At 39.6% G+C, this 13,085-nt stretch overlaps 2 protein-coding genes across 2 annotated transcripts; one reads left to right on the plus strand and one right to left on the minus strand.

The window, feature by feature from the left end:
* Positions 1 to 240: 240 nt before the first annotated feature.
* On the minus strand, positions 241 to 4,237 carry LOC110841591 (OTU domain-containing protein 5). The gene is made up of 10 exons (XM_022087278.2): positions 4,002 to 4,237; positions 3,542 to 3,775; positions 3,234 to 3,466; positions 2,496 to 3,008; positions 2,256 to 2,411; positions 2,029 to 2,185; positions 1,853 to 1,956; positions 1,543 to 1,776; positions 1,108 to 1,444; positions 241 to 986 (listed from the first exon to the last, which is right to left on the minus strand). Exons 3-10 carry the CDS (start codon positions 3,360 to 3,362, stop codon positions 823 to 825), a joined length of 1,794 nt encoding a protein of 597 aa, XP_021942970.1. The 5' UTR covers positions 3,363 to 3,466; positions 3,542 to 3,775; positions 4,002 to 4,237; the 3' UTR covers positions 241 to 822.
* A 2,615-nt stretch (positions 4,238 to 6,852) lies between these two features.
* Positions 6,853 to 11,432, plus strand: LOC110850403 (probable imidazolonepropionase). Its single transcript, XM_022097840.2, has 8 exons — positions 6,853 to 7,264; positions 9,148 to 9,319; positions 9,400 to 9,535; positions 9,844 to 9,988; positions 10,056 to 10,281; positions 10,374 to 10,592; positions 11,009 to 11,169; positions 11,233 to 11,432. The coding sequence occupies exons 1-8, from the start codon at positions 7,086 to 7,088 to the stop codon at positions 11,327 to 11,329; spliced, it is 1,335 nt and encodes a 444-aa protein (XP_021953532.1). The 5' UTR covers positions 6,853 to 7,085; the 3' UTR covers positions 11,330 to 11,432.
* The last annotated feature ends 1,653 nt before the right edge of the window (positions 11,433 to 13,085 follow it).

The raw sequence follows: 13,085 nt of genomic DNA on the forward strand, positions 1-13,085 counted from the left end.
CAAAATTAAATTCTCGGCATTTTTGTGAAATGGACAAAATTAAAAAATGGGGATCTAATTGCTTTTAACTTTTGGCCATTAACTTTGCAAAGTGAGTCTTGGAAATTTTTTAAACTCTCAAGTTGTGAAAGTATAAATTGTCCATGATAGCTTTTTTTATGATTTTTATGATTACTAATTATTGAATTTTCTTAATATCAATTTGTCGAGGAAAGGAAGAAGAAATCAAGTATTTTAGTATTGCATTAATTCATATCGTATTTGACAACAATCGACAATTTTTATTTTTTTTAAGTTAATTACAAATTAAGAACTAGTAGATATTTTATTTCAATAAAATCTGGTCTGCACTCTGGTCAATTGCTGCTAATTGAGACTAATTTAAAAAGAAAATTTATAAGGTGATCAGAAGATGAGAGTTAGTAAATAGCAGCAGCTCAGCAGAAGACAGATTAATAAAGTACATATCGATTTTTTTAAACGGAGATGATAAGTACATCACGATTAACGTCATATAATTTGCGATATATATGTGTGTAGATATTTTGTATATATAATAATTGCATTGGATTACAATATTTTCTTAATTATTAGCGAGAGCGGAGAACGAAGACGGGCGAACGAGCGTTTTCAATTTTAATTTAATAATAATTGCGACGAGGGCGATAATGGGCGAGGACTATGTGACGATGAATATTATGCTCTGTTGACGTTGATTTGACTGGACTTTGTGAATTAACTACGGAAATAATTCTTAAATAAATAAGAAACAAATTATGATCGTTACTCGGGAGTGAGGACTACGTGAATTTAAATAAGCTATTATTTTTGTGGTTGGTGAGATGATGACGACGACCCATCGTCTGACGACGGCGGCGGTGGTGGGGATGGATCACGATTGCGTTGTTTTAAATTATCCAAGTATTCCTGCTGCGATACTGCGAGGACTTGCGCCATCAAACCGGCGTCTTCCCATTCGTTCATGCCTAAAACAAGGTAATAATTTGCGTTTTATAATGAGTTAGTTAGGATAATAGCAAAACTTAAAAAATTGGAAAAGTCACCAAACAGCAAATAATTTAGTTATAAAATATTGTTTATAATTACCGAAAAGTTCCGGAGGCAACTGATTAATAAACGAGGACGTTTCTAATAATTGAAAATTATGGGAATCCGTCGCCGTTCCCGTGGGACTTTTTGGTGGGGATTTTGAGGGTGGTGGTCGACTCGGTCCTGGGAGTGAAGGGGGAGGAGATAATCGAGAAGGTGAATGTTTAAAGGACGGAGGAGGTTCTCCCCGGAAAGGAGAACCCAGCGGAGAAATGTTCGCCCCACCACTTTGAGACGTCTTGCTGCTCATCTTGACTCGTGGTGACCTCACTTCCGAGGACGAGGCAGAAGTGGACGTAGCTGAGGAAGAGGAAGTTGCCGTCGTGGGGGAACGCTATCCGGGGAAATAACAGACCAGTTAATCAATTAGGCTTATCTACGTGGAGGCGTATTCGCCATGTATGCACAAATTTAATAATCACAATCACTCACCACTGCTCTGTTCCTCCGCTCATTGTCCTTCAACCATTGTAGATAACTTTCTCTTGCGACTTGTTCTTCCAGCGCTTCGTTTGTTGCCTCCCAGTCCGTAGCGCGGAGCTTGTCTTCCAACATTGCCTGTTCGATGAGCATGTCCTCACTTTGACGGGTCGCCTCCTTCACGACGTTCTTATCCGCGAGGCCAGGAATGTGACCGGGGAGGCCGAGACCGACCCCGACGGTTGCCTGGAAAATATATTAATATAATTACAAATTGATAAATTATGATTAACTTAATTATTTGAGATGGTGAAGATGCTACCTTGTACGGATCAACCAAACTGTTGTAGTGAACTCCACGATGATAGGAAAGCCGAATTGGTTCGTTGTCAGATTGGTTCGTCCCATGAAAAATGTTGATTGGATCTGTTTTTTGTCGTTAATTAGAAAAGTTTAATCAAGAAACTGACAATTTTTTTTGTCGCATTAAATTCTTACCTGTACTGTAGCAAAATACTTCAATGGTTCGATTGTACATTTCACTCATTGCTTGAATCTCGATGTGATTGCCATGAACATATTCTAACCGTTTCCGGTTTACGTAGTGGTTAAAATCCTCCGTGACGTATTGGGAATAGTAATCTCCGTTGGCGGCCTATGAAGAATTAAATTATTATTAATTAACTAATTTGTTAGCTAATTATTTACTTAATTAAACTTCTCACAATGTAGTCCATGCAATGCTTCCGTACAACGGTGTGCATCTCTTGATCTCCATAAACTTGATCGGACACAGCTCTAAATAGACAAGCACCATCCTCCCCCATCTTTTTGATAATGTAGCCCTTCTTCCGCATCTTTTTTTCGAATCGGCGCTCACGCTGGTAAACACAACAAAAATATAATTAATTGATAAGTCATCAACTTTGCTAAATATTAGTAATAATAATAAGTTAAGCCCCCACCTCGGCCCACTCCTCCTCCGAAAGTTGCGAATGAGGCTGCGCCTCGTACTCGTCCTCAGAATTATACGCCACTTCAGGACTAGATGACATATTTGGGAGACCCTGACAGATCGCGTCGGGCAGGACTTGTGGCGCTGGCGACGAGACGGAAACGTTCGGCGATCCCGGATTTGGCGACGATGTTCCCGACGAGCGACCATGGTCCCCGCCACGGTCAAGGCGGCTATGTTTTGATCTTGACGAGCACCGAAGTGGGAGTGGGTGAGTAGCATGGGAGTGGTGGTGGGCGTTAATGGCGTTGTTGACATGTCTCCGCTTGGTCCCGAGGAGCGCGATTGGGTGTGGATTGGGAGACTCGACGTCATACTGGGCCTGTTGGGAGGCACGCTTCTCTTCTCGAGTATTCCCAAGGCTGAGGTTTAGATTGTGCGATAAGTTCTGACTAGACCATAACTGAGATGAGGGGGAGGACGTTCCGTATAAACGGTCAGGGTTCAAACTCAAGCTCTCCGGCTGCAAAAAGAGGAAAAAATACGTTTTATTATTACTTCTAGTTTATTATTCAATCCTGTTCCTTATTTTATTGGATATCGATCAGCACATAAAGAACGTGTTGATTGATTAAAATGTGTCCAGTTTATAGACTTATTTGTATATACGAAACTTTGCACTGTTACAATTATCTCGGATGATTTTCTAAAGTAGAACGTTAAATTAAAGACTAAATTTCTGTCCCACCTGAATTTGTGGCAGTACCAAAGGATGGGGGAGGACGTGCGCCCCACCTCCATGATCACCACTGTCAGCCTCGCCATTCCCCCCACTTTTGGAAGAATTGCCTCCCTTCTTTTTCGTTAGAATGGTCATTCTCTGTTTATAATATCGACGTAAAAAACAGGACGAAAATCGGAGGCGAGGTGGTGGTGGTAATGAAGAAGATGTTACGAATACGCGACTTTCCACATTTGTCCCTGTAAGAGAAATTTTTAAAAAATTACGAAAAATTCATAATTTCTACATAAGTAAAAAAGTAAAAAATCACTCACACGTTGAAAGCACGACAGTCACGGTTTCGATCGTTTGTTCACTAAATTTAGTTAATATCAAACTCTCCTTGGACTAATTACTACTTCAAATTTAGATTTCTTATCAATTTTTCCCATCCAATTTTAAACTCATTGCCAAATTTCCAAATTTCTACGACCTCGCAAAAATCCGGAAACTTGGGCGATCACTAATTGCGTATGTCTGCTTGATTTTTACAAGTCTCTCCCTGCACCCTGTACGGACAAACAAAGGAACATAAAACGTTAATTACGTCACTCGAGTCAGTGGCGAGGCTGAGGCTAAAAACCCACTAAAAAAACCATCACCCAGAACAAAATCAGATACGGATTTCATTTCTACAACGACAATCTCGATTTTGTCACGATGGAGGGTGTGGTTTAAAAATACGTTTTTCCTCCTCGCCCTCACGTCACGTCCCGATAAGCGATTTTCCCATACCTCAAATAATTTCCCTAGGGTCAAGAAGACTCCGAAAACTTGCTGGGTGGGGTTGATGATGTGATGAAATCAAAATAGGCAACATGTAACCTTCCAGAGGGTAGGAAAATCTTGGTGAGAATGTCAATGGTTATAGGGCCCAAGGAAGAAGGAGACCATATGAGCAGTCAAGGTTTTCAGTCAAGGCAGAAAGGCCTTAACTACTAAATTTACTCCTAAATCTTGGTGAACAAGCAAGTAAGCAGTAAGTAAGGACTTCTGAGAAGCGTCTGCCTGGGCCCCCATCCAACGAGTCTCGGAACCAGAGTCCAAACACTCGATTCGTATACAATCAAGATCATGAATGACACTCCGTTTAAGGTTACTCACACCAGGGGGAGTTATCACGAACTGTTCCACAAACTGGGTAGGATTATCGTTCCGTAACAATTAGTTTTTCTGAAAAATTTTCCGAAAAAAGACGAAATTTGTAAAGTTTTTGCAGTCAGAAACATTACTTTTTTGATGGTGTGCAAAATTTCCGGGAGAAAGTTCCCATCTATATATCATACTGTACGTTTAGAGAGTGAGAGAGATGACGACTGTAGTATGAAATGTGAACAGGGTAGGGTTATCATCGCATAAAAATTTTTCCGAAAAAAATATTCAGAAAAAAATAACAAATTTAGGAAATTTTTCCTTCCAGAAACATTACTTTTTTGAGTGGCGTGCAAAAATTTCCACGGGAGATAAAGCTGTCCAAATATTCATACGTTTCGCAGAGTGCGAGAGATGACGAACGACTGTATGAAATGTGACCGAGTTTTAAATAGTCATTTTTTTGCTACCCGATATTCGTTTCTTTTATTTTTTGTTTCTTCTTTGTACTTTGTACTTTAAACGGAAACCGGTGGTGAAAAAGTATGAAATCATCATTTTTACATGTGCAGTAGGTGACTGACTGAATTTCTTCCCGTGCAGCAGTCCACGTGTTCATTCCGTGTCCTGTCCTCCTGGTTGTTTTTGTTCTTACAATCATTTTTACTACAAAGAAGCAAATATTATTTTGTAGGAGTGATCGTGGTCAAGATAATCTAGATATTTCTCGTACGTATAATCTCTCTGCTTGCTGCGCGTGGTATGGTGCCGGCTGGACTGGGCAGCAAAGCAATTCTTCATGTTTAATTATAACCCTCGTAATAATTTTTATCGTTATATAAGAAAGTCAAGTTCTTCTCCATACGCCAAGTCAGAGGTCATGATCTTACCTCCGTACGTATAAAATATGGCTAAATTTTGATCAACAAGTCGCTAATGGGAGAGAGAGAGACCAGATCAATCATTTTGATTGAAAGAGAAATATGAGACACGTGATAGTGGGCTTATTTTGTAACGTGACGGCTTTTATTACAAGGTACACATATAGAAATGTATTAAATGTGTATGTGTGGTAGATTTGACGGTGCTTGTCGTAAAATCTCGACATTTTAGGAAGAATTCACTACATCACTTTAATTTAATACCATTAAAACTAACATGCTTGCATCGCATGCAATCCATGTGCAGGGGACAACTCGACTAATCCTAAATGAAGGAAAAATTGTGGTCCTGATTTTGTGAGGAATTAATTTGTAAAGCAAAAATAAATTCCACGACTTAATGCGGAATTAAATATTATACGCAATAATGATTAACTAGTCCAAAATAAATATGTGTTTTCTTTCATGATAAATATTTCATCTGTCGGAGGACGGTTTCTTTCATGTGTTACGACGTTTTCAATTTTATTTACATCGTGATAATTGCTTTCGTATACGGGATGAGTGTGAGATAACCTTTTAGTTTAATTAGGATCCGTGGCAATTTGTTTAGTGCTCTCTTCTCGTAATACGTACTTATTTATGTATGGATGCATTTGTTTGTGTGGTTGGGTTATGTTGGTCCTGTTTTTTTCGAGTCGATGCAATATATCGTCGTTGTAGCTTCTAATGTGCGTTTTACTGGAAGAGAAAATCTGAATAAATGACGACTACTTACGTCCGTTCATAGGTTATGAAAGCAGACAAAGCGCCACCATAAGCTTAAGAAATCTTATGAAAATGTTCTGAAAATTTTTCAAATTGGTATGAAATTGCGTTAATTTTACAACAATGTTCTCATTATGTTTTGTGATAAGAATAGAGTTATTGTGGCGACACTCGATGGGGAGCATCGAGGCAAAATACCATATTTGTCCAGTTTGTCCGTCATATTTGTCATAAATGTCGGTTACTTTGGAATTATGACAAAATTGACAAATGTAACATATGACTACTAATTGTAAATGTATAGTAGTAAATAACTTACTAGAGTTAAATATACATTTTTACAGTGCTGCTCCATTTGTTATAAGCGTTCTAAGTTATCCACAATTAATTATATTAGAAATTTTTAAATTATAGAAACCAAATTGAATGATTTGTACGCCAAACAAAAATAAACTGGTAAATAAATGGAATTATTATATTATTTGATACCAGTTTATTTACCAGTTTATTTTTTTTGGCGTACAAATCATTCAATTTGGTTTCTATAATTTAAAAATTTCTAATGCAATTGTGGATCACTTACAATTAACATTTTATTAAATGAAAAAAAAATTTAAAAAAATTCATTCCTCTAAATTTCCTCATGACGTAATGGTCATGATTATGATATTAAACTAGCTCGTACTCTAATCAAAATATGATTTTGAAATCGTCCAAAACTATAAGTTTAACTCATTTGATGCAAAAGTTTATCAGAACACTTCATTCCATGGCACACCGTTTCGTCAAGTCGTGAATGAAGTAAATACATAAGTTTGTATGTTTTTTAGTCGTGGATATGGAGAAGAATCAACAAGTTGATGGTGGTCTTCTTGTAGCAACAATTTTATTAAGTTAACTACACCACGAGACGACCTCAAAACACGGTTGGACGAGTGAGTGAGCACAAGTCGTAAAAGAAAAGTGGAGGTGCATGGTTTGTGAGATTACGGACGGACAAAACGACAAGACTTTTGTGCACGCCTGCTGCTTTCTCATACATTTGGGGAATTTTGTACCTTGTTAAAAATATCAAGAAATGTCTTCCCCAATGACGACGACGACGCCGCCGACGAACATGCTCCTCCTGGTCCATTCGGCGAAACAGATCGTGCGTGTGGTGAGCAATGAGGCGAAAGTGGTCAAGGGGACCGACATGAAGTCAATTTCCGTCCTCGTGGGAAAACCAGGCGATGGGCTGTCTCTCGTCGTTGGCAAGTAAGTTGGCCACGCAAAAATATTTGGTAAAAACTTTGCAAAAAAATCTGAAACGGGATCCATTTTACATGCAAGCTAAATATCGGTTCTTCTTTTTTCGTGAATTCAATGCCGATCAATATTTTGAGCAAATTTATTTTCTCAAATTCTAAAAACCTTTATTTCTTGCATTTATCTATCAAAACACCCATTATTTTGACATTGCCTATTTTTATTTCACATGCTATACAATTTTATTGCGTAGTTAGGATTTCGAGATTTCAATGTGTGACGTGACCTCTCTTGATTTTTATGTGGTGTAAAAAGTTGATATTTTTGTATTTCCATCCGCAAGGGTAAAGTTGAAGTTGAACTGGTCATAAAATCTTTTATCTGCAAACTCGTAAAATTTTTCATTGATTGATTGATAGCACGGTGCACCTTTGAGTGAGACGCACCTCCTCCTCCCATTCCTCTGACCTTAACTACCTGACAAACTGTGTGGCAATAACAATGCCTCGTTCAACTTGAATCCATCCATAAATGTTGGAATGCCCACTTTTTTAACGTGCGGCGCAAATTACGCATCACATGTGCACATCCCTGTAGCAAGTGGTCATATAAAACTGCGTAAATTGTCTCATAAAAAATTGACGGATGGAAAAATCGCATCGAATACAATTCTTTTTTTTTTGTGAATAGATTCAATTTCAGATTGAGTTGATAGTTTTAACGAAAAGTAATATTTGTGAATGGAAGTAACGTGACAAGAATTTGTGTCATACAAAATTTAATACATAATCTTTGTTACTTCGGAATCTCTTCAGAAGAGTTTGCGCTCTTAATTCTTCTGCAAATAAATCATGTGCTGCTCATCTTATTGAATTTGAGCTTACTTTTTGAATAAACAAATTTGATGAAGAATTCAAAACAGCGCGGATTTGATTAAAATTACAGTTTGACCTGTTAGAGTTCCAAGTGATCCGCGATTACATTAACCGAATTATTTTATTATTTAGCACCAGTTATTTTTATTTTGGCATTTAAATTATTCAATCTCGTATGATGTTTATTCGGTGATCCGCGATAGCCGAATAAACATCATACGAGATTGAATAATTTAAATGCCAAAATAAAAATAACTGGTGCTAAATAATAAAATAATTCGGTTAATGTAATCGCGGATCACTTGGAACTGGAACTCTTATAACATGTCAAACTGTAATGTACAGTCAATTAATACAATAAAAATGATCCCCATCCTTCCATAATAAACGCGATTTTATAGTTATAAAACTGGCAACATTTTGTTTAACATGTATTTATTTGCAAAACTGGATAAAATAAGAAACTCTGTCCATGATATGTCAGATTTCGTCTCGCATTTATCCGCAAACTTTCACTATGCTCACAATTGCATACAATACACACAATTTCAAGCCTACTTTGACTCTTTGTGCTGCTGACTGGATGGTGTATGTATCGGTGTTGCATGGTTTATGGGCTGATGGTATTATGCGTTATGCAAATAATAAAAATGGCACAATAGCGAGGAGCGAGCGAGGAGAAAAAGCATATCCGGAGGGGATAGGAAACCCGCATAAAAATAACGGAAGGAAATATTTTGGCACAGATTTTTAAGAACCAACTCATCATAATATTTGCTGATGGTATCACATTTCCCGTCACGATGACTTCTCCCTTTGACTTCTTCATTATCAAAATACGTATTCCGCAGTTTAGTCGGAATGAATTTATGGAAAATTCTTCTTGGGGATGAATTCCTGCACAAAAATTGTAATCGAATATCAGATCACATTTAATATGGGACGTGTCGACATTTAACGGATACCGAACTGGGCACGATTTTTGGGGTATGCTGTACATTTGTTTTCTGTTCTCAGGGACGGTCTCATCGCCGCGATTGGTTTCGATTCCGACATTAAAACCAAGTATCGCCACGTGTCGTTCGAACGGACCGTGAACGCGTCCGACCTCTGCATCCTGCCAGGCTTTGTGGACGCTCACACCCACCCCGTCTGGGCGGGAGACCGTGTCCACGAGTTCAGGATGAAGGCAAGTTATTTACTACAAATTTTAAGATTTTTCAGGAATTTACATAACAATTGATTGACCACGATTAATTTCTCTCTCAGCTGGCGGGGGCATCTTACATGGACATCCACAACGCGGGGGGAGGCATCCACTACACCGTCGACCACACTCGACGTGCCTCTGAAGAGGAGTTGTTCTCTCTTTTGAGGGAACGCTTGATTCGAATGTCCAAGTCGGGTGAGTATGCATGCAGGGTGATCAGGGGCTGCGGAAGCCGTGGGGACATCTGGGGCATTAACATTGCAAGCTAAGGAAGGGAGGACAGATGATGAGGACATCGAATAACCGTGGGGACATTGTCCCTCTGTCCCCACGCTTCCGCGACCACTGACTGTGATTGAGATGAATGAATTTTTCCCCCCTCTCTCTCTCTGATTCAATTACACCTTAGTTTCACCTGCCCAAACGATAACTGTCAAAGTCAATCAGGAAGTGCGTGGGTGGGTGGGTGCGTATATTCATTTACGTTTCCTTTACCTTTACAGGGACAACGGTGGTGGAGTGCAAGTCCGGCTACGGACTGAATACGGAGACCGAGCTGAAAATGCTACGTGTTCTGGAACGGGCGAAAAGAGAAATTTCCTTTGTCGACATTTCCATCACGTACTGCGGGGCGCATGCAATTCCAAAGTGAGTGCAAAATTATGAGGTCGATTGCAAATTTTATTTACGTTGTGTCACATATTTATTTGTGTAGAGACATGACGGAGGAGTTGGCGACCAAGGCGATCATCAGTGAGCAACTGCCAGCCATCTCGCGAGCCATTCGACTCGGCGAAATTTCTGTGGACAATATTGACGTGTTTTGCGAAAAGGGTGTGTTCGAGGTGGACAGCTCGCGGCAGATTTTGGAGGCTGGGAGGGCACTCGGATTTAAGATGAATTTCCATGCGGACGAGATCTACCCGCTGGGTGGGACGGAGGTGAGATTTATGAAGGACTGTGACCCCCAATTTTGTGGCGGAGCGCGACCCCATGACCATGACTAAACTAATGCACGGTGACCTTTTTCCAGATGGGGGCTAGCATCGGAGCGGAAGCGATAAGTCATTTGGAGCAAGTATCGGACACCGCGATTCAAGAAATGGCACGGAACGAATCGATCGGGGTGATTTTGCCCACAACGGCGTACATTCTCCGTCTCCCGTCGCCCCCCGTGAGGAAACTCATCGAAGCCAATGTCCCCATCGCGTTGGGGTCAGATTTCAATCCAAACGCTTTCTGCTTGGCGATGGTATGCAAAAAAATACGAAATTTTAATTGCTGTTGTCACAAATTTTGACCTAGGATTCGATGGCTCGATGCCAAAACCGTCAAAAGCAACACATTTTTAATCGTTTCTCAGCTCTGGAAAATTATTTAAAAATTCTTGACGACAAGTTTGTAGTTAGTGAATTGATTAATAAAATGGCGGTGAGGTGTTTAAGCCAATTTCGATAAGTTCCAATTTTCTGAAGGCTTCTTAAGCTTGAAATCTCCTTCAAAAAGTGTCAAAATCTGGAGTGTATATTTTTTTGATTAGCAACGACTTGCTCTACAAATTAGTCGTCCAGAATTTTAAAATAAATTCCCAGAGTCGAGAAACAATTAAAAAAATGTTTTGGTGATGAATCATCGAGTCCTACATTAAACGATTATGATCTCTTCCAGCCCATGGTCATGCATCTCGCCTGCATCTTGTGCCACATGAGTTTGGAGGAAGCCCTCGTCGCCTCCACGATAAACGCGGCCGCGACCCTCGGTCTTTCCGGAAGTCACGGGTCGCTCGAAGTGGGGAAAAAGGGCGACATCGTGATGGTCGATGTTCCCACGTGAGTCAGCAAATCTATCAAAAGCCTGGTAAACTCTGAGTCTGAATCATGTTTATCTTTCAGCTGGGAACACTTGATTTACCAATTTGGCGAGCACGAGAACCTAATTCAGATGGTGATCAAGGCCGGATTTGTTGTCTACGATAAAGCTCACCAATAAATAAATTTATAATTTAAAATTGGACAAAATTTCCACCCCTGGAACGACTTGATTGAAAGAGATAAATGAATAAAAAACGAGCAAAGTCAAGATTCTTATTTTAGATTGGCTTCTTACATCCCATGTCATCATTTATTGATCCCGAGCAATAAAACTGTACCTTTTTTGGAGGAGAGAAAGCTGGAAAAATTACGAGATCATCACCACTCGTCACACCCACCCAACAAATAACCTCCTGTCTTATCGAGTAACGGTAATCGGGGCAGTATCGAAATCTAGAAAAGTGTAATGCATCATCATCCCCTATGTGTAGCTTGAAGAATTGGACGGATTAGTGTTGATCGGACGAAAGAAAAACAGTAAATGGGTCAAAATCCCATCTTGTCAGTCCTGCATACATACCGTCATCAAAAAATAAATGGTCACTCGTTCCAAATGTGTACATACATAGATACTTCTTGTTGTCACTAAGTACAGTGGTGCACGAGTCAAAATTTCATGTATTTTTGAAATTTCAAAGTTAAGAAATACTGGAATTTTGGGGGGCTAATTTCCTTTCATCGCAAATTTAGCTGTTCAGAATTGCATGAAATAAACATTTCCAACCGTGCACTTCTTCTTGTCACCAAATACGTGTCAAAATTTTGTATATTTTTGAAATTCCAAAGTTCGGAAATACTTAGATTTTTTTGGGCTGATTTCCTTCTGTCTCAAATTTAGCTATGCACAACCAACATTGACCAGCGTATTATACACGAGACAAGAAAAAGAAGCACATACATCACCGCAACGTATATATGGACGACCCTTCACGTTTTTGGTCATTAGTCGCGACGAGAAGAATGGGTCGCTTTTGGAGGGGAAGAGAAAGCAGGGGCAGAGAAAGTGGAAAGTTTGGATGATCCGAATTTATCTTGACATGCTCTTAAAACCAGAAACCAAAGAGGACCAGGCTCACCCCAGACCAGATTTCTCCACGATTCCAATGAGACAAATGATGACACACACACACAAACATCCAGCCTTTCATTTCCGTCTACATGCACGCATACCCCTTTAATATCTTCTTACTAATAAAATAATGATGAGGATAACAAGTCCTCAATTTTTGCACGGTTTCGAATTCCTCGTCATAATTGGCTCCTCATTTTCCACAAACTTGTTCCCGTTAGGAAACTACATTTCCAAATAGTTTCTTGCTTTTCTCCCTTAATCCGAAAATAATTGAGTGGCAGACTCCTCCTCCACGTTTCTCCGGAACGTGTGCGCGATTGGAGGGAGAAAATTCGAGCAAGAAAATAAGCACGACTCCCTTGCCTTGGAAACTTTAAAAAGCTGGTTTGGTGGACAAAATTGGAGATTCTGGAAAAACATGGAGACACAAATTGGCTCCGTACGTACGTCTATATCCTCAAGGTAGACGAGGAGCGCTGCAAGTAAGGTAGGTAATTAATTAGCTCATTTGTTCAAGCTTAATTGTCCTTGGCTGCTGGTGGAAAAAGCCGTGTTCATCTTCCTCCGGCAGAGACCGATTGAATAATTAAATTTGATTAGGAACAAGTCAGACGTGCCAGAAGAAGGAGAAGGCCAATTGGACAACTTTGACTCACTGCTGGACTGGACGAACGGCTTTTCTGGTTAATTCGCCTGCTTCAATGCCTACTTTTGGGAATCAATTAAGTTTTATTCTACTCTTAAATGTTTGTCAACAAGACAACGAAGGGGAAGATTTTAGCTAATTTTCGGCACAAAGTTG

This window comes from Folsomia candida, unplaced genomic scaffold, assembly GCF_002217175.1.
Source record: "Folsomia candida strain VU population unplaced genomic scaffold, ASM221717v1 Fcan01_Sc001, whole genome shotgun sequence".
Lineage (NCBI taxonomy): Eukaryota > Metazoa > Arthropoda > Collembola > Entomobryomorpha > Isotomidae > Folsomia > Folsomia candida.

What these genes read in the sequence shown, in the direction of transcription:
- LOC110841591 (XM_022087278.2), bottom strand. Translation starts at nt 3,362, where the DNA reads ATGACCATTCTAACGAAAAAGAAGGGAGGCAATTCTTCCAAAAGTGGG. An exon ending in TGGTACTGCCACAAATTCAG is followed by an intron (nt 3,009 to 3,233) that starts GTGGGACAGAAA and finishes CTCTTTTTGCAG; the next exon opens with CCGGAGAGCTTGAGTTTGAA. An exon ending in GTTTGGTTGATCCGTACAAG is followed by an intron (nt 1,777 to 1,852) that starts GTAGCATCTTCA and finishes TATATTTTCCAG; the next exon opens with GCAACCGTCGGGGTCGGTCT.
- LOC110850403 (XM_022097840.2), top strand. Translation starts at nt 7,086, where the DNA reads ATGTCTTCCCCAATGACGACGACGACGCCGCCGACGAACATGCTCCTC. An exon ending in TCCACGAGTTCAGGATGAAG is followed by an intron (nt 9,320 to 9,399) that starts GCAAGTTATTTA and finishes TTTCTCTCTCAG; the next exon opens with CTGGCGGGGGCATCTTACAT. An exon ending in GTGATGGTCGATGTTCCCAC is followed by an intron (nt 11,170 to 11,232) that starts GTGAGTCAGCAA and finishes TTTATCTTTCAG; the next exon opens with CTGGGAACACTTGATTTACC.